Below are 21,938 nucleotides of genomic sequence, written 5' to 3'. Positions count from 1 at the left end.
CTCAACTCTGAACTTCACCCACAGTGCAATATTTTTAAATCTCAAAGCTTTTCCCTAGTGGTAGGGAGATATGAAACAATGATGAGTAACTTCTCAGGACATAGTGGGTAAGAGCTAATGGTCTATCATGCAGAGTGAATGTGCTTTCTCAGAAGAAATGAATGACCTACTTCCCTGGTACACGTTGCTTCATTAGAACTCTCCTTTCTCCTGGCTGTGAAAGTATCAATGGTCTTCTTCCTCCACACTCTTTCTCCTGTCTTCTACATGACTGTGAAGCAACCAGTTCATTTTGTTGCCTTTTCCTTCACCGTTTCTCATTGCTGGGTCTTTGATTTCCCTAAGCATGGGTGCAGGTGAGAAAATCAGTTGAAAAGAATAAAATTAGGAAAGAGGTCGGTGAATAAAGGTAGGGTAGAGGAGGGAGTGGAGAAGATTTTGCCTACCTCGGGCTACAGATTTGAGCTGCTCACTCACTCTGATTCTCCTCCAAACAAATATATGACTCTCACTTTGCTCTTTTTTTGAAGTTGGGTGGGAGATTTCCTGATAGGCATGTATTTTTTTCCTCTCACATAAAGCTCAGGACCTTGCAGGTAACTCCTACTGCAGTCCAGATTCCTGTCAACTCTCTGACAGGTCCCGTAACACTTTGTAATAGTGGAGCTGGATAGAAAAACAAACTATAAGGGCTAGGTTTAATAAAAGACTTTAGCACCCAGCCCAGAGTGGAGTCAATAACCTTGTCTGTGAAAATCACTACCCTTCTTACAGGGAGTGGGAAACATACCTTTCTTGTCTTTTAGAGGAAGGCATGGTGGTGTAATCTCCCCTGCTTTGTAAAATAATCACAACACTCACCCAAGCAGGGAGGAATGGTGGAAAGATTTTAAGTACTGTCTTGTGTCTCACAGGTAAAGGCTGGCTAATGGAGAAAAGCTTCTCCTACTGTTGCTGTTTAATGTGCCTTACTGAGCATCCAGGGATACAGGCATCATGGAGCCAGAAAGGAAGAAGATACTCTGAGCCTATCAGTGTAGTCAGCTGGGAGGGCAGGGCACTGGCTTCTGGACACCAACCCCAGGAGTTAAAAACTAGGACTCTTCTGCATCCTTTCTGCCCTCTTTGGTATGCTTCATATGTAAGAAAGGTTGCTGCCTCATGCCGCACCCATGCACCCTCTAAAAACAAGGGGCCATGTCCTTGTTTTCTGGGAAATACGATCTTGCTAGCATTCATCAGAAGGGCTGCTTAGTTTCTGAACTCCCATTTTGGGATGGTATTTAAGTGATAAATGATGAGCCAAAGATCTTAGATTAAAGTAACGTTGGGCATGGCAAGAAGAGATGAATTAGCCATCTAAGGGATTAACAGAGAGGCATCTAGTCTGTAATCACTGCCAAAGTTGCAGCAACTGAGGAGGGGTTTTCAGGATTGCAAAACCTATCCAAATCCTACTGTAAGCGCATACACACTCTGTATTAGAAATAGACCTATATATTTATGCTTTTCTGTAACATAATTAAGCTGTGTTTCTCAGTAACATATATAGCCACTATGAAGGTATTAGAAAGTGTTAATTAATGAGCATTATCAGAGGCAGAGATCACTGATGGTATAAGAGAGTTTTTAACACCCCTCCCAACTTTAGGAATATTGAAGCTAGTTGTAACATGATATGAGATTTCGCTGCAAATTTCTTTTTGCCGTTTTTTTTCCCCTTCTTATTAGAACTAAACAGATTGATATTCATTGAGTCTACAAATGAAAACCTAATTTTGTAATTAAATGTCAAGAAAATGATTTCACAACTTGCATATAATAATACAGTCCCCATGAGCCTGATACGACCCATGACTGCATAGTGTGTAGTGGAGCACCTGAAACACCATTAATAAATACATTTTGCAGGGACATAAAATAAATGAAGGCCCAAAGGCAAATTTTTAGTATAAGGGACATTAGCTCTAGCAGATGATAATGCCACCTCTCTACAGCACCCAGAATTTAGTGTTTATCACAGTATGCAAAACAAGTAGCATAATGTAACATCAAATCTGCTTTGCAAGTACACGTGGAATGGCCTATATTATTTATTTTGACCAGTTCCTGGATTTTGATGACTTTTATTTGATTTCTGTATCCTTATGTGCCAATTGTAACAAAACATTCTTTCCTTCAAGCCAGCTGGCCTAGGTTTTAGGGCTTTTTATTTGGGACAGTTGGTGACTGGTACTCTCTGAACAGATACTTTTTCAATCTAGTCCTTCAAAGATGAAAAGAAATTATTAGATAAGTCCTTGCACAAGAAGAGACACATATAGAAAGAGTATAATTTTCCTTCCCCAACAATGCTAGCAGCATGATGGCCCAGTAAACTTAAGACTGATGTGGAACTATCAGTCCCTTCTGTATGTTCTTAAATTATTTGCATGCGTTCCCTACTTTCCACATGCTTGGAAGGGAAGGACTGTTTCTTCTGTTTTATTAAACAGAAGGATAGGTTAAAATAAAACCTTACCTATAGTAGCTTTCTAGTGGGATATCTTCATGCCTTTTCTAACACTACTTTTTAACTAAAAGGTAATTAGACCTAAAATTAATGGTAAGTGTACAAGCACTAAATACTAAATACTGCCTGCAGTTAATAGGTCAAGTCATTAGCTAAATGTTTAAAAATTCTGTAGCAAATCCCCATGGGAAACAAATGAAATATAGCAAAGAACATCAGGTCATGACACTTCTCTCAATAAAAACACTATCTTGCCTATGCCATGCAATGGCATGACTGAGAGGCAGAGTATCTACTCTGTGAAAGTATGTGGCCAGGCGATGCGCTGTTCTTCCAGCCACGAGTGGCACTACTACTCTAAATTCTTTTAAAACAGTTCTAAGCATTAAAGCAATTTCTATACTATGCAAAATAGTTAACAAGAAAATAACATGTAGTTTACTCATAATAATTGCAGTCTCCGTAGCATTCTAAGCAAGTATTCTCCTCTTCCTTTTTGAAAAAAGTGGAATGAAATAAAAAGTTACTCTGTGAGGTTTTCCAGTTATGAAAGAAAGAAGCATATGATAATTAGCTGCTACATGGCATGCTAACAGAACAGTAACTCCAAAAAAAGCACCTTGCACTGAAAGCAAATATTTTAAGAGAAACAAGGCAATACCTTATGGATGCATACCAGTATCACTATGAAGAACACTGATGCTGTCTTTTATTTTACTTCTGTAAATTAGTATCTTTCATTGAAGAAAAAAGGAACCTGTGAAATTATACACTCCGATTATCTTAAAAAACCAGACCCAGCTACTGCTAGCTTGATTTAACAATAATCAGACTGAAAAGTGAACTAGTTACTTTGTGGGTAGGTGTTTGTTTCTGGGTCTGTAATTGGAGAACCAAAGGATCCCTGAAATGAATCTCTGAGAAAAGGGAAGGTATATACCCTAGGTGCAAGCAATAGCATTAAGACTTCTCGTTAAACTTAGCAACCGACTGCTAAATACTGTAAAGTATGCTTTTTCTTTACACAGAAATAGAATTGCAAGGTTTAGGATTCCTGCCCCCTCCCCCTTCTACAGAATAGCCAGTGTTGGCTTTCTGATGTACAGTTTCATTTACAGAACAGACTATTACATCTAGCTGATTACAATATTACCTCAGAAGATGGTTTGGTAAAGCTCTTGAGTGTAAAGAGAAAATAAATCTCATAAATCTCATGCAGCCTATTTCTTCCTCTACACATTATACATAGAATGATGGAAATTTGAGTTTGTGCTAATCTTGTTCTCACTAATATGGTCATTTATATTAAATATAATACTTAACCTTTCTGAAAGGCAGCACCAAAAATTCTATTTATGTCAAGAAAAAGAAATACAGTGACTTAGCAGAAAAGGCTGAAAATGCAAGCTATTTTAAGACTGCATTAAAAACCATGCAGTTTCTATGTTCCATGGAAAAGCTGCCTGATGAATCTTGTAGCTATTTTCAATGGGATATGTTTAAAAAATGGGTAAGCATTTTTAGACCCTAGATTTTAGATTTAGAGAATCAGAGATGATTCACAGGAAAATACATTCCCAGCCCTAAAGCAGATCAAGGAACTCATTTACAATAGCTTAATCAATATGATATCACCCCGTGCTTGATTCCACTCTGTGTGTATATCTGCTGTTCAGGGACAAACAACGTGGGAAGGGATATACACCCTTTGCTTGTTAGTCTGGAGGCAGTGAAAGGAGACCAAGGCTTGCTGAGGGGAAAGTTGCATACTATGTCTTTAAAATTTAATCACTTTATCTTTTTTGAAGGGTTTAAAAAAATATACAAAGTTCTACTTTGACATTCACAGAAAAATCTTTCCTAAAACAGGATTAGTGTCCTCAGACATATACTTTACTTCAGATTAATGCCAACAAGTCCTATGGAGCCATTCCTGATATGCTGTATGACCCCAAACCCACTTACATTTTAGAGAGTTCTTATTTGGACAGGTTTTGAATCACACATGGAGTGAGAAGAAAATTTGTAATTTGATATTTGTTTCTTGGAATATACTTTATTGGGAGAGATGGGCTGCTGTGCCAAGTCTGGTTCCAGCTATTTCTCCTCATTCACTTAAAAGCTATATATAGAGCTGCTTCCTTGAGAAAAATTAAATTCTTAAATGTACCAAGCACATATAACTTCTGCTGAATTCCTGAAGAGCACTGGGTGCTTAGCATTCCCCCTAAACTGGCTGTTTTAATATAGACACATTTGACTGACTTTAGCCTCCCTAACTTAAAATGTGTGGCAATTTTCCCATGAAAGCAAAAGTAAAACCTAAGTAAGTCAGGTGTTCCAGAACCTGAATATATGTGGTTTTCACATTAGGAATAAACCCTAAAGTAACACCAGAACTGAAATGGGAGTTGAGGAGATTCAGTAGAGCTGGAGTAATACAGTTTGGAATTTTCTCTGAGCTGGAATGTGCTCAGAATTAATTATCAACCATTTGTACTAAGCAAAAAGAACCAAGTAGCAGTATACTTCATGGAATGATTAAAGCATGCATTGTACTGTAGGAACACAAAGATCCAAAGGTGTAAAAAACATCTCACTTCTCAATTTACCATATTTTTTCTTCAATTTCTGGCTGATTTAAGGACATGCTAAATATTGTAAATTGCTAATATTCTTTTAAAATCCCACTGGAATCCCAATTTTATAATGCTAGGTCTTTTTTAATGGTTCGTTAATGCTGAAATTAACAACAGGCTGTCAATAATTTGAGAGGGATAATGTAAATTACAGTGGCTGTTCACAGTAGGTAGAAAATGTTTTTACTATTCTTTGGACCAGATGATTTGACCAATGGGTGGAGACAATCTCTTACGTTTGTACAAACCCAAACATATTTAATTGAGCAAATTGTTACAGGTGACAAACTATTTCATTTCCATTTCTCCCTTTCATTTTATGTTTTTTCAGGACGTAGTCATGCAAGAACAGCAGTTCAGGCAGAGACTGTGTGGTGCTGCACAGATGGAAGAGAGCACCCACGTGTTATAACTTGCAGGGTGTATTTGAAGAGAAGTGCAGAGAAGCCTGCCAGTTCCCTGATCTGTACTAAGGCATAATCAACAGCAGGTTAGTAATGGAGTGTTAGTTAGGGAACCCCACTAAAAGGGCAGTAAACTTATTCTGCAAATAATCACTATAGACTAACGACACCCTAAGTAGCTTAAGGCCTTAATTGATATCAAGCACTGTACTTGGGTTCCTAACTCAGCAGTCTAACTCCCTAGTGTCTCCTTGCTGTTAATAGAGAAACAGTCATCCAGAAGATGACTTCTCAGATATTAGTAGAGGTACCTATATCTTTCTGTTAGTTGTTAAAGGTATCAAGACTAGATCTGTAACAGATGAATCCTGTTCATGATCAGTACTAGTTGTGGGACTGACACCTGACAATAACCTTTATTGTCACTCTACCATCCTGTCTGTATTACCATCTCTTATGAATTTACTAGGAAACATAACCAACAAAATGTAAAGGTTCCAGTGATGCACTGAATGTATTTTTTCTTTGACATCATTACACAATGCAGAGTTTAAGCAGTTCACAATTTAATAAATATACTGCATTTCAATCTCCCCATGTAGATTCCAGAGACAACCAGTATGATTTCTGCATAAAATTTGCACGGAAAGTATTTTTCCTACAGAAATAGTACTCTTCCCCTCATAAATAAATCTTGATAAATTATTCTGTAAATCAAAAATAGCATGGTATGTATTTACTTACAGTATGTATTTACCTACAGTAAAGGCTATGAGTTTTTAAATGATCACCTATAATAGGCTGTGATTTTACAAAGCAAAATACCAACCAAACAAAAAACCCAACCTAACCAAAACCCAAACAACTCCCCTTGCCCTTAATTGGATCCAGTGTTGATAGAGCTCAGGCAGTAGGTAACAGAGGGACTGTACATTCCCAAAGAAAGTGTCACAGGAAATGAATTACCCATTTTTTTCAGAACTGCTTCCTTCTTTGTGTTTACGGATATGTGTTCATTTGGATTTTGTTGTTTTGTATCTGAAGAAAAGCTTAGGACTTCCAACTTACACATTGCACTAATTTAAGAACTGAATTTAATTTTCTCTCCATTTGATAGCACAATGCAAGCACAAAGTGCCATAAAGAAACACTTTCTAAAATCAATCCATATCTGCTAGTTAATTCTGAATAGTCCAATTTAATCCCAGATCTGCATCTGAATTAAAAAAGTGGTAACTGAAAAGTAAAAAAACAAAACCCAGCTGAATGGAAGTGGCACATTTTATAGAACTTTCTCAAGAAATGGGAAGGTGCCCAAAGCCTGCAGTGCCAAAGTCAGTTTTTAATTATGTTACTATAAATTAAAACTAATTATGCTTGTTGGAGTAGAAGCGTCTTCAATTGGTGTTGTAAATGAAATAAACCCCATCCCACTAAGGTACAACAAAGCAAACAAAAAATGTGTATAGAGATTTCTGTAGTTTTGCCAGTCTAGTCATTGGGAGAGCTATTACTCTGGCCCATACTTGGAAAACCTGGAATAAATATTGAAGTTGTCGGCTCACTGCAGCCTCTTTGCTAACTGTTTTGTTCTGTTTAAAATTTCTGATTTGGCTTGATTTCTTTCCTTAGTAACAATATCAGCCAGGCAGTTCTTAACAGCTTCAAAATTCTGAGCTGCTAAAATATGCAGCAATGGTACATGACGAGGTTTTCTTCACTGTCAGAGATTTTAGAACATCCGTGTCTAAGGACACTGGGTGTTGCTACAGGAAAAATGCCATGCCTTTCTGCTCCAACTCTGTTTCTTCATCAAAGGGAAGATAGAAAGTAGAAAAATAAGCCCAGAAAACTAAATTTAGTCACGTAAGATGGAAGCTATGCAAACTCTGTAGAGATCTGGGCCAGTGTGTCCTCATGAAAAACAGTGTCATGACAGCATCAAACCCACCCCAGACTCAGTACTCCACGCGCCGGGCTCTTTACAGTCAAGCGCTGAGGACAGCCTTTGTTCCCCAGGGCTCTGAAGCTAAATAACAGAATGAGGCAAGCAGGTGAATGAAACAGAGGCAGTGAGATGGTTGTGAGGGTGTGATAAAAGTACAGAACAACACATGCTACAGCTTGCTCTTTGTCTCATCTTTGGCATGGAGAGAAGTGATCTCCAGCCTTTACAGCAGGCAGTGTTTTGTATCCCTTCCATCCCCATGGGATTCTGTGGTTTCAGTTTGCTAAATCTTTCAAATTCTTCCCTTAAAAAACAAAATAATCAAGGACTTGCAGTTTTTTCAGAACTCTTCTCTGTCTTATTATGACAAGTCTAAGAATTAGGGTTCACTTAGCTACATTTAAGTATAGAGGAGAAATCTACCTTTTCTAAATTATTTTCTTAGCAAATGTATTATAGAAAAGAAAATTTGGAATAGCAAAGGCGTGGTCTTAAAATTGTTTTCTATTGAAGGCTAACATCAAAACAGAGGTTAATTAAAGCTGTCAAAGGAGAGTGGCAGGTGTCCTTTGATGTCTGAGAGACAAGCACTTCCACTACCCTTCCAGTTGCAATAGACAAGTGACTATGGAGAATACAATCAGTAGTATATCAGCAGTAAACAGAAGCAATGTTTTTTTACTTTTAGGCCAATCCTTGAAAACTTGTAATAAAGACATGTAATAGCAAAATGCTTGTAATTTACTAAAACTTACACTAACAATTAGTGTAATAATTGACAAAATTAGTTAGGTAGGATTAGGCAAGTTTACTTGAAAACATTCAGCCTGACAGATAGATCCTGAATGAGTCTGTCTTTTGCCCTGTATGTTCTGGTCCTTCTACACCACTAGAATGAAACTGGAACTGAATTTATCTAATGTAGGCAGGTTATCTATTTTTTTCTCTGCAGGCACTTTGTCTTAAAATAATATTGTTGTCTTCTTAAACACAAATGATGAGTTTTATAGAGGTTAATTTAACTTGAGACTTACCCTAGTATCTCTGCAGTCCTACAACTATGCATAGAAAAATAATTGTCATACATCCCCCATTTATTTCTCACAAAGATGGAGCCTCAAGACAGCTGATAAAATAATTAAATATGTTTTGGAATAATAGAAATACTTATCTTTTAGAGAAGTATCCTTGATCATAGCAAATCCTATTCATTGTGGTCATTTTTGTACTTTCACTGAAGCCTCCCTTGCACATAGTACTTCTCATGTACAAAATATACCCACATTCTTCCCGAATCATCTTGTCTTTTGTTTTGATGCTTTAATAGATGCTGTTAAGTATGCACTATATACCATTGAATAGCCAATCTCATTAGAGAGATTCTCTATCTAGATCTACCCAGAAAGTTAAAGAACAGCCTTACTCTTCATAGATAAAGAGGTTATGCTACTCTAAGCAGCTTGAAAAAGGCATTTATCAAAAGTCATATCTTTTTTCTCTATGCACTGAAAACTAACACAGTCAGCACTAAACTGGACTTTAAATATTTTTCAAGTTAACTGTGTTCATCTTAAAACATGGTGCACATCTTTCTAGACACAGACAAAAGAGAAAAAAAATGCACTACTATGAATTGTATATTTAACATAAAATCAGTGACAGCAAAATCTATTATATATGATTCATTGGAAGGGGTAAAGCATACCTGACAGAACTTTATATATGCAGCCTACTCCCAGTGCCTTTCAGCTATTAGAACCCTACACAATGTTTGGCATAACTTCATAAATTCATACTGCGTCAGCTGTAAAAGCTGTGACGGATAGCTGAAGACTGTTGAGCTTGCTGTAAAACAACAGGTTCATCTACAGAAAAAGACCTCTCTGACATTAAAATAAATATGGAAAGCTTTATAAACCACTCCTGTAAAAGGGGTTCAGTCTCTCCTTTAGGCCTAATAGGAAAAGCCAGTGAAGATCTATCTTTTTTGCCAGCTTTACTGACTCTCGAAGAATCCTGAAAGCAATGCTTGTTCTAGCAACAGTAAAGAGAAGGCAGAGAGTAGTAAAACCACAGTGACTCAGAGCCTCCTCCGGTTGCCACTGACCTCCAGTCTTTTCACACTCTAATACCTGTCATTCTAACTTGCCCTGGGTTTATGACACAAAACAGCAAAATGCAGATCAGAGCAGATAGTTCTCGGCTGCTGCTGTGCTTTTCTAAGTCCTTCTAGGCCAGCCAATAATGCATGTGTGAGAAGTGCCAAGAATTAACTAATGGTGGCCTCCTTAAACAAGTAGTCCGTACTTCTGTTGTGACAGTAATACAGTCATACCTTGTGGTTTCTAAACCCATCTTGCTATGAGGACTGATTATGAAAGATCCTTCTTTCCACTAATACTGAGTAATCACTGTTAATCTACAGTGCTGTATAAGGAAACATTTGGATGCAGTATAGCAAATGTACAGCAAGGAATATCAAGTATTTTAGAAAGAAGAAAAGAATACATTTGTTACTGAATCATGCATGTTAGGATAGCTAACATTATATTTTTGTTGTAAAGTAAAACATTATTTTTATACCCACAACAAAACATGGACCTGCAGAAGTTTTCAAGCAATCTTCTAACAGCTTCATACGAGTCTTTTGCAGCTCAGGACTGTCCCATTCATCTGCTTCAACTCCCCAGTATAAGTCTATGACCTGGAAAATAGTATGTAACATTGTTACTTTAACATATGCCCTTTCTACCTATCAAATTAAAAATTAGATTTGTCAACATTTCATGTACTGCTAAGCATTGCTCTGTAGTGCGGTAAAAGGCAATGAGGTCTATAACCAGTCCTTACACAGACTGGCAGGGTTTCCTTACATAAATAACAATTTAAGCCTCTTATTTTCCCTCCCAGATAGTCCCTCCTGGGACAGTCTCTCATTTCATATTAATATTGTTTTGCAGAGATTAGCATTACAAGATCTTGATTTGATGTAGTCTTTATTTGCTACTAGATTGCTTATAATGGATAAGTAAGAAGAATGACAAAAGCATTGATAAAATCCTGGCTCCATGGAAATTAATGGGAGTTTTGCTGTGGATCACAGTCAAGACCACAACTTGACAGCCTGTGTCACTTGTATCCACAGGATATAAACTCATTCTGTGCACATGGCTCAAAAGAAAGAATATGTGTAGTTTTGTAATATGGTACTTCCTTTGTCAGCTGGTCTTTGTTACTTTGGAAGCAGAGATTGTATAGATATGCAGTGACAGACAGCTTGCTGTTCAGCCTTTTATCTGTAGCTAGACTCAGTTTTGTGATGGTAATTAGTTGCAAACAAACTCCTGGAAGAAACTGGAATATGGATGTTAAACTTATTTGAAGAAATTAAGTGATGAAGTGTGATTTCACTACATATTTTAACTAAAAGGCTGAATTCTTACTGTGGAAAATTGAATTTAAAAGAATAGGGATCATATGTATGCATTTCTTTCAGAATAAAACTTATGGTACATGCTACTACTCTCTCATTTACGCTGCTATTGATTGTTAACGTCATGTATGTACCTTGAACAAAAAAAAGGTCTAGTAGATAGTTAAAAAAAAAATTGAAATTGTATTAAGACATGAATATATTACAATATTGTTTATTGTAATATTATTTGTACTGTGGAAGCACTCTGCTGTTTCCACAAGAAACAGAACCACAAAACTAGCTGTTGTCTAAACAGATCATAAAATCAGCCTGAAGACCTAATATAAGAACTAATAATGCGTTGATGTAAAAGTAAAATTCACCAGTTTACAGCTGGTTAATCTCTTGGGAAATTTCTCATAACAATAAATGCCAAGGTTTAAGACCTAATCTAGAAGCATTTATGGCCATGTTTAGTTTTACCACCAACAGTCTTGTTGGTTATTTCTTCCAGAAAAGTTTGGGATATGTGTCAGTGTTTGCTGGAGTAGGCACACTGTTGCCAAACACGAGAGGTAATGCACCATCTAACTGATGATGAGTGAAATAGCTCAATGTATAAAATGCATTATAGCTTACACTGCCAAGAAAATACACTTAATATCTTTATTTTTTTACAGAAACTCTGTTCCAAAATTTTGCTGGAACAAGCAGCTTCTGCTTTAAAAAACTGCACCTCAAACAGCCTTCCTATCTCCCTCATTTGCACTGATTTCTTCTCTGTCCTCTTTTAGTCTGATTAGGAAAAAAGTGTTCCCTTCTTCGTCTCTCCCTTCTGTTATTTATCTATATGACTTCATTATTGAACTTCACATTGTATTCAGCTGTCTGATTACATGAATGATGTATGATAGAGCTTAAGTATTCCAGTCATAAAATTAGAGCACCTCAGCGTACAGTCAAAAATATTTGAATTACTTATTGAATGAATTTATTGTGCTGCTCAAGTTCATCTGAAACATAAAAGCAATTTCTATTTTAATTAACTGTGCAGAAATCACGCTAACTCTGTAAATGTGAAGAGGAGATTCTCTGGAACAGCAGATATTGTAGGGGCTCAGTGGCTGCCTTCTGTGTGTTATAATGTTATAGGTTATTTTTATTGGGCAACACAATTTTGGCGCATAGTATCTTAACATGTTATAACTTTGTCCTGCAAGAAGAAATATTTGAGCCATCAAACCTCTAAAGGCACCAAGAATTTCAAAATGAGAGGCTTATCAGTTATTCTTTATGCTAGCTAAAATAAATAGGATTTACAAAATTAAAGAAACGGAACAAGAAGACAACTGTATCTGATGTTGAAGTATGTTTTCACTTATACTTGGAAAAACTGTGTGACAAACACCCACTCTAACTTTCAGTAAGGCTGCCAAGGTGAAATGACAACCAGTGCTCTGTGCGAGAGCTACTTACACACAGTGGACTGACACTGGTCTAGTTCACTTCCACAGTAGTCACCTAACAGAGACTTTTTGTTCATAATTCAGTGTTTTCTTTTGCTTATTTTAGCTTTTGTCCTACCAATCTTACAGTTTCACAGATTTTTCTAAGGAAGTGAAAGAATTTTATTGCTTCCAAGTGCTTAAAAAAACAGTAAAAAATTTCATTCATGCGAAATTCCACTTTCCTTCTAGTATATATCACATGGTGAAAATGATTTGAAACAGTTCATTGTTCCCAAGAAGAAAAGAGTATGTTGCTAATTAACTATGGTTAGTTATCCTTCAAAAATTTTCTATTACAACTACTTTCTTTAACATCTCTGTCCTCCCCTAGAAAAATACTGTATTTCAGGTACAAAACACCATGCACTCTGGAAGTCTTTTTCTCAGCTTACTTGCTTTCTGTGTTCACCAATACCTGTTCTTCAGAAATATTTTCTGATTCAATGGAAGAGGAAGTCCATCGAGCAAACAAATTCATAGAGTGATTGAATATATTCAGTTCTGCTTCCACACACATGGTCATTATGTTCCCTAACAGCTCCAACCAACTTGAGGGTGCCTGACAGATCTCATGCTTTGCAACAACTGAAACACTTATCAGTGCAGCCAGATGACTCAGTGGAAGCTGGAGCAATGAATGTACTCAAATGCATTTCATTTGGGTCATTATTTATCAGGAAGAGGGTGTATTCAGGTCACCCGATATTATAGCGCATTTGTGGTAGTCACATGCAAGGTAGTTCTTGTTTGGTCAGTAGAAGATTACATATCAGGATGAAAAGTTATGTGTTCTCCTCTGTGCAGGGAAATACAAATTTATCCCTGTATCTGAAAAGTACATAATATTTTCTCGACACCACTGCACTAAAAACTGTAGTCTTGATTTTGCATGCTAACCTAAGAAACTCAGTGTATCAGGAATGGAAAAGGCAAAAAAAAAAAAGTTTTGATAAAGTCTACCTCAGAGCTTGCTCCAAAATGCCTTACTACTTTCCCTAGCTAATTTTTTGTACAGGTTTTCCTACTTCGCTTCCACAGAAATGTGATAGCTTTCTAGCTGTTTTCAGAAATGTGTCAGTGGAGCTGTCTCTCAGACATCATATCACATAAGGATGCTCCTAATGTTGAAACTATGTAATAAAATAATTTGCTTCCCTGAATATCAACTACAATAAACATAATTCTACCTCCCCTAGAGATGACATTACAATCCATTTGAAGAAAGACATGTTTCCTCTCACAAAAAATTCAGAGGGTTATGATCTACTTGGAAGAGACATTTCCCTCTTGTCACTGAGATGTCTCCTCAAAGATGACTGACAAATAAAGTTTATATTTTCCATTAGTATTACATGGTAGTAAGAGGCAAAAAATGCTTTATTATTTAAATATCTTTTGCTATGCCTTGCATGTACTACTGCAGCTGGGACTTCCCAATCAGCTGATGAGCTAGGACCTTCAGATGAAATTCTTTTATAGCCATAATCAAAAATCACTCTGGAATTTACCACCATGCAGATTCAGCAACTCCACTGTGACTCAGGGAATTAAAACCAAATATCCTAATTTAAGAACTTGTTATTTTGATTAAAAACCAGCTGCATGTGCATCAAGAATAATACACTGGGAGGAACAGGATGTTGCATAAAAGGCATTAGCTGTTTCCGAGTAAGCTACACTCTGAAGAGCTGAGTTTTTGGGGTCACTAAGATGGCAGGTTAATACTAGTATGTGAGGAAGGCTTGAGGATGTGGAACGAGAATTTTTGAAAAATTGAACAGCATTTTTACAACATCACACACTGTAATTGTTTCTGTTAGCAGAGAACCAGTTCCAGGCCTGCTGACATACACGGGACTTTACTGTATGACTTTACTGGACTGCGAATAGGATATACCTGACTTAAAAGTACCAGTGACTTCAACTGTGATGCCGAACTCATGTGTTTTAAGTCAAATGCAACTGTATTTATTACCAGTTGGCTCTTACCAAAGATGTGGGTGGGTCTATGTCTTCCCTAACACAAAGGAAAACATGAACTGACTGAAGCAATGAGAATTTTACAATTGATGTTAAAGGAAGCAAATTCCATAGTATATAATCACAATAGAAATGTTCCACATTCAATTTGTTTTGGTAATCAGTTTCAATATTCACCTGGTTAAACTATTTTCCACATTACAGTGGAAGATAAACCCATAGTTAGAGTAGATATAACAGTTACGTGAATATACAGAAGTTGCTACTCCAATGATGATTACATTAAATTAAAAACAGGTTGCATTAACTTAAGTATGGTTTCTAGAAGTACAACACGGTAATTCAAATGTAACATTATTTCTTCTTAAATACTTTGAATATCTAAAATAGAGGTGGTTTCATTAAGTTTCTAATGTAAAAGTTGACAGTTTGTTGCCCTATTGCTTTTACCACCAGTGCAATGTGGCATTGTAAAACTGTGTGTTTTTCATCTATTTAGAATTTACCTCAAATCTGCCTGTAAAATAATTTAAGTACATCAGTTCAGTACAATTACATATGAAATACATTTTTTGCAATTTTCTATTTTACCAATGATATTTAAAAATGTTATCTGTTCTAAATAGAGTTAATTTCAAGAAAAGTAATGCAAGATTCAACACACCAAAACCTACCTGAAATTCCAGCCCATAGTTCTCCCTGCAGAATTCTCTCAGCTTAGGATACACATGTTCTCTTAGGGCACTCCTTTCTGCTATTGTATCTGTATTGGGGAGAAAGATGTTACTAACAATATTTACATGAACTCTGTTCTTTTCGTCAGAGAGATGTATCACATAAAAAAGAGCCCTTAATATGCACCCACCACACCACCCACCCACCCCTAATGAAAATCAAGTGCTGGGATTTAATCTCCAAACTGTATGTTGCAGAAACACATAAATGTGTTTGATGTCCAACATTAGGCTTCATACACATCTTAGTATTGCAGCATATTTCAATACAGTGCAGCTGAATTAATTTTGTAATTCAGCAGTCTGAATTTATCAGTTTGGCTTCTATTTATTTTTCAGGAAGCTGAATTTTAGGAACTAGAAACACCATGGAACAAAGAGATATACCAAAGATAAAAGAGAGCTCTATACTTAGAAATAAGTCAATAACATGAATTAATGACACTGTATCAAACACTATCACTTTCATCAGCATCTTTAATCTGATAGTATCTTAAAAGGAAAAAAGCTGTTAATAGCATTATTTATGGTATCTTTTGGTCCAGGTGATTCCTGCTATCATACTAAATGCACAGTTCTGACATCATGTTATTCCTACCATGCAAAATTACATGTGTTTTGATAATGAAGTACAATATGGCAATGAGACCAAAATTATTATTAAGTACTGTCTATCTAAGTTCATCTGAACACATTTCTATAAAACATACCAGTCAAGAAACATACTGTCAAATGTGAAGTAAATTTGGTTAGTAATGAAATCTTGTATAGGTAATAAATTTTATTGTCTTTCCCAATAAGACTAAGATATGTGATGGATTTTGCTAGGTCTAGATTGCCATCAGTGTCAACTGAGTTACGACACAGAGGGATGACACTGTTGCTAAGTTATTTTCAAAAATAAAACTCAACTGCTGTAAACCACTAGATCTGAGCGCCATGTGATGAAAAATAAAGCGTTAACTTATGAATGATGGAGAATATCTGCTGCAGTTAAAGCAATATTTGTATAACTGCACTGAAACAACACAATAGGTTAAAACTGATTTAACAATCCCCATACTGTTGTAAACCAGAGATATGTATGCAAATCTAACAATGTTTTGTTTACCAGAGCCACAGCTGATATGTCTAAATCAGAGATCTGTTCATAGAATCATGGTCACAGATTTATAATATTTTTTATTTTGACAATCCTATGAAAGTGTGAAATCTGTAATTTAATTAATTACACCAAATTCGTAATACCCTTCTTAATATTTGAATATACCTTTGAAATATTACACAAATGTGTGGTATAATTACCATTTATTTTTATAAACAGAAAGCAATCCAGAACACCTCCAGAGAATTATTTCTTGTGAAATCTTCATCAAGGTAAAAAGGCTATACCACAAAAGCTCAAAAGTACAGCCATGAGCTTCATCCAATTTATCTGAATTACCACAGTTCTTCCTTCACAAACTTTTGATAGGGAAAAGTGTCAAAGGCATAGTAGTTTTTATAAAACATTCTCTTGCAGTGCAACAATATTATGTATTCATGATTTCACATTTTAAAATATATTAACTATGCTAATGTGTTCTGAAGACAATGGTCTAGAAGCATTAGTCAAGTCCTTGCTCCATTGCAAGCTTTCTGTTTCACTCTGAGCACACCACTCAAGGCGAGATCGTAAATCTGAAGTGCACAGCTTTTATATATCCAATTTGAACACTGCAAATAAGACAGACCCTGCTCTGGGCTACATTCAGAGGCGTGTGGCCTCACTCCCTCTCTCCTCACTTCCCTCTTGGGAAGTTATTACCCTCCTCTCCCTGGCACTGAAGAGGCTGCACCAGGAGCGCTGTGCCCAGCTCTGGGCATTCCATACGAGGAGGATCGGGAGGAAACTGGAGAGGCTACTGAGATGGTCAGGGGCCAAGAGCACAAGGGAAGATTGAGGAATCTGGGCTTGTTTAGTCTGGCAAAGAGCATAAGGGGGACCTAACCTCAGCCTACAACTACTTCTAAGGCAGTTAAAAAGATGAGAGTGCCAAGCTCTTTGTGGCAGTGTCAGACAGTACAGCAAAGGCAACAACAACGTATTGCAGCTTGGGAAGTTCAGGTTGGACACTAGGAGAAGCTCCTCTGTCCTTGGAGCATTTCAAGACTCGGCTAGACAAGTTTATGGTTGACCAAGTTACTGCTGGCAGCACTTCAAGAGGGAGGTTAGCCCAGATGACCTCCTAAGTCCCCCTTGCAACCAGCAGTGATCCTGCCTCTCAGAAGATCCAGCAGGTTTGGCTTAGTCATCCAGGCCCCTCGTACAGTGCCTGGGAAGACTTTTGCTACTGTGTGGGCCAGTGGGAACAAAAATGTAGACTAAAACAGCTGGTGCCAAGGACCCAATGTCTATGCCATATGTATTTCAGGGGATTTTACTTTGGATTGGGCTCAACCCCCACAAACATTTGGAGTGCATTAAGTGAGACACTGGAGTTATCTTCCTGTTTTTTGTCCGAAAGGAACCCAGTTCATGCATGCCAAGACCGCTCTATGATGTGAGTCCAAGTATATTAGATAGTGAAGATCAAGAGATTCACCTCAGAAGTGTACTCCAGATCAGGATGAATACAGACACATCCCATAGATATTCAGGAATGGAGTGCAAAAACCAGTGCTCTCAGCCCAGACTGCCTGAGTTAGTCCATAAGGAATAGAGGGATGGATGAGTTGCTCCCTCCTTAGGATCCACACTCATTTTCTCTCACACTTTAGTGCCTAAGTCAACCTTTTCTTGCACAATGTAGTACACAGGTAACAAGGCTAATTAGCCAGAGGGTTGCACTGTGCCGATGCAGCAGTATTATTTTGGCTCCAAAGCAACTTTTGTCAGTGCTAGCTTGGAGTCACCGTACTGCACAGTGTTGCTGTACTTTGTGATAAAAGCTACCTGTGTACTTTGCTTCATTTGAAATACTTCACTTTTTTTTTTTTTTACCTTCACAGTAACTGAGGCCCTTAGATCAGTCAGTGATAGAAGACTATATATTCTAAATTCTTTGCCTTAACACTGGTTAATTTTGGCATGCAAGTCTACAAAAACACAGAGCACTGTATCTTCACTATTGAATAGAATAAATTCTGTTGAAAGCCAACTTACTACTCAGTTACTGAGCTAAAACAAAATTATTCTTGCCTCTCTAAATGGAAATTAATCATGACTACAGCTTTGTTATTAAAGAAGAAACAATTCACAGTTACTGATTACAGTTACTTAAATTATCCATGTGACAGTGGACAGAACAGTCCTCTAGGGAACTAAAATAGGCTAAGTTGCAGGAACAAAAAAAATATTGGAAAAGGGCAGAAGTTAAGAGTTAAATGTGATTGCATGATAAATGGGAAATATATTGTCTGAGGTATACAACAGATAAAACCATATTCTGCTGCTTTCCATTTATGCCCATAGGATTTACACTGCAGAACCCCATTGGCTCTAGTTTTAGGACATGGTGCTATTCCCTACAGCATAACTTGTAGAGTCTAGTTCAGAAAATGAAACAACACACTGCAAGAGTAGTGCTACATTTCTGATACTGTATTAAATGAAATAGAAAGAGATAAAACATTCTTTCAGCTAGAACTGTGTTCGGGATAAGACACTCAGCATACCCATCCTGTATTTTTATTCCTACCTCCAAATCTAATGGAATGGAATGAGTCTGGTGCTTATATTAATGAATTTTAACAATTCCTCTATTTGTAGTAAGTTGTGAAACTTCAAGGAAACAGAAATGCATATAGTTAAGATAAACTACAGTAATTAGTATGGATGGCAGATAAGCTGGTTTAATTAAATAAAATCTAACCTGATTTATTGTGACAGCAAATCTGTGAAGCTGGCAGATCCTAACAAAAATGTCACACAGGCAAATTCCACCTTCCAGGCTGCTGCTGCAGATGAATGGATTAACTAAATGACATTCTTCTAGCAGCCATAATGAGACAGTGGCTGTGAGATGAGCTTTATACACCTCCTAATGTTAATTCTGATACTCTGAAATCCAAATGATAGTCCATAATAAAGTGTGGGAATGAAACTACATCTGCAAAAACATAAGACAAGACTTAAAAAAAAAAAACCCAACCCTAAACCTGTGTCCAGTATTTAAATGAAACCAAAAAACAACACTGTCTTGAGCAAGACAGTGACTTGCTGAACACACACCTTCCATACAAGTGCTAACTCTTGCAGATGGTTGCCTCCTAAGCCAGTCCATAACCACGCCATCCTGCCCACCCCTGCACTTTGAACTGACTGAGAATGCCATCGCAGCGCTCCCTCTCCCCAGTGTAATGCTGAAGACTGGACTGAATTAGCCACATATGCATTTACAGCCTTTCTGCCAAATAATAGGCAATCGCTGTTTAAACACAACTGTGTGAAGTGTGATTTCTGAAGGCTTGTAGCTCAGTCAAATCACTGCCAGTTTTGATTAGAGTACTCCAAGGTGCTACTTCTCAGCGTGAACTATTTCCATGCCAAAGTCTGACCTTCAAACACAAGCTGTTCTGCTATTAAAGTCGCTTATTTTATTTTTAATAGGGAGAAGTACATTTTAGTTCTTGTGTTAGTAAACAGATGATGTGTATTTACAAACAGTTGCCAAACATTAATCTCTGGGATAAAATAAGTCATGGAAAATAGCCTAGTTGGAGAAAATTTCAAAATGTATATACAAGTGAACAGTTAACACAGAAGCCCAATAGAAATCACCCATTTTCAAGCACCAGTTATTGTGCCCTAAGACCAAACAGTTTCTCTTCTTGCTGGTGGTTGTACTGGTCTGAATTCAGCCACAGTGATGAGAATGGCTGCTCATGTGCATGGGCTGGAGTCACACCACAACTTGTATTCAACCGAGGCTCGATGAAGCTGAATAAGGAGGTTGCTCAGCCCCATCCTGTTATCATGTGTTGCACAGGGGGTGCCAATGTGGGGACAGTGAGCCCTGCTTGACTATCCTCAAAGGAGCAGTGCATTCAAGTTGAGAGTCTATTCACAGAAATGTAACCTGCGAGTAACCTTACCCAAGCACGATGCAAGCTAAGGCCCTCAAGCAGGGGAAAGTCCTAAGCAGGGAGGGTGTTTGCACTGCCAGTTTGACTGACAGAGGAATGCGGCATTACCCAGCTCGAAGGATCCGGCAGGAAAATTGTTGACTGACATAACAGGCTGAGGCAGGCAGCTGAACCTAGAAGGACCAAGGCAGAAAAAGAAGAACAAAGCTGCCCTTTCAGCTGTTCAAGGTACCACAGGAATGAACTCTGGGGTCACAGAGCTGCCTGCAGGTTTCATCTCCAGCCCATCACCCAGGAAAGAGCTGCTCCTTGTATGCACAGAAGAAACAATTTCTGTATCACCTCCCTGTGCTTGGTGTTCCCATGCTTTGCAGTAGGTCAGGACAGAGGCTGGCTGGGAGTCTTGACCTCACCTCTTTCCACAGGCTACTTCTCTGCTAGCTTAGTCTCCTGTACAAATGCACACAGATATGTTTATTATCACATCATGTTGGAGTCTTCTGTGCGATTATGGAGGTCTGAGGCCCTGGATGAGCATAGAGTATCTTCTAATCTAGTCCTGAATGGGTGGTATCCACTAAGATACCCAGCTATTTGCTTCCTCTAAGTATTGTAAATGCTTAGATTTGCTGGATGGGTAGGACAGATTCTTGCCATGGGATTTTTTTTAATGCATTGCAATAATAAAAAATGTGGGTATTTTATAACCATTGCCTACTAACTGCAGTAGGAATTTCTGTACTTGAATTATCTAAGGATATGATGCAAATAAGGTTAAAAATTACTTAGCAGCAATACCAAGTAAGGAAGTGGCTGCCAAACCTCTTAATGCTAGTATGTTCTTGTCACATAAGACTATTCAACTGAATTATTCCTTTTAAACTACCTTTTTTACTAATAATGCACAACAGCATTGTATATTACCCCTGATACTAAAAGCTTTGAATACCAGTAGGTAACAAATGTCCCTAAATATTATGGAAACCTTGTCTCTGAAAATAATACCAGAATAATAAGTCATTTGCCTTTCTATAGTGCCTTTCATCCGAGAATCTCAGAGCACTTTGCAAGCAATGAGCTTGAATCATGTAGCTGGTAAGACAGCGAAAAATGACTTGAGCTACCTAGTACCCTTGCCTTCCTAGAAAATTAACTGCATAGACTCTCTTGTAATTTCCTTCCCTTGGGGTTTCTGTGATTAGAGAGCATTAGAATAAGCATCCAAAGCTCCCCAAGACTCTTTTTAGAGAATGGGAACAGATTGGTCTGGGTCACTTCTTCCAATGTGCCCTCCCTGAACAGCACCGCCAATCTTCAGGTGTCTACTAGCTCTCTAAAAAGGCAAATGAGAAATTGGACAGACTGAAGACCATTCATTAATTAAACTAAAACTCACAACTGACTGTAACCCTCCAAATAAATTCTGACTAGCAAAATACTGCAACATTACTGTGATGTACACAGCTGCGTGTCCTCACCCAGCCTGATGGTGGGAGCTCTCTCACAGGATGTGCAGAAAGCGTGTGCGACTGTGCTGTACTAAGGAGGACCTAGATTGCAGTCCTTCAGCTCAGAGGTTAGTGCTCTAGCCACCAGGATACTGCAGAGTAACACTACTGGCATGTCCCTCTCCTCAACCGTCTCAGTTCTTAAAAAAATAAATACAACAACAGTGGGCTGAGCATTTGAGCCCAAAGGAATGGCCGCTTGGCCTGAAAATCAGAAGAAATA

At 37.6% G+C, this 21,938-nt stretch overlaps 1 protein-coding gene across 1 annotated transcript in view; it reads right to left on the bottom strand.

The window, feature by feature from the left end:
* Positions 1 to 21,938, bottom strand: part of NWD2 (NACHT and WD repeat domain containing 2) — a 60,270-nt gene that overhangs the window by 18,899 nt on the left and 19,433 nt on the right. The window contains exons 2-3 of the mRNA XM_010574538.1: positions 15,081 to 15,169; positions 10,091 to 10,207 (exon numbers count right to left, since the gene is read on the bottom strand). Coding sequence (XP_010572840.1) covers positions 10,091 to 10,207; positions 15,081 to 15,169 — 206 coding nt within the window. The remainder of the gene's footprint in view (positions 1 to 10,090; positions 10,208 to 15,080; positions 15,170 to 21,938) is intronic.

This window comes from Haliaeetus leucocephalus, unplaced genomic scaffold (assembly GCF_000737465.1).
Source record: "Haliaeetus leucocephalus isolate CR32 unplaced genomic scaffold, Haliaeetus_leucocephalus-4.0 Scaffold439, whole genome shotgun sequence".
In the NCBI taxonomy this organism is placed as follows: Eukaryota; Metazoa; Chordata; class Aves; order Accipitriformes; family Accipitridae; genus Haliaeetus; species Haliaeetus leucocephalus.
The sequence above is the reverse complement of the archived record's forward strand: the minus strand, read 5'-3'. Positions and strand labels throughout refer to the sequence as shown.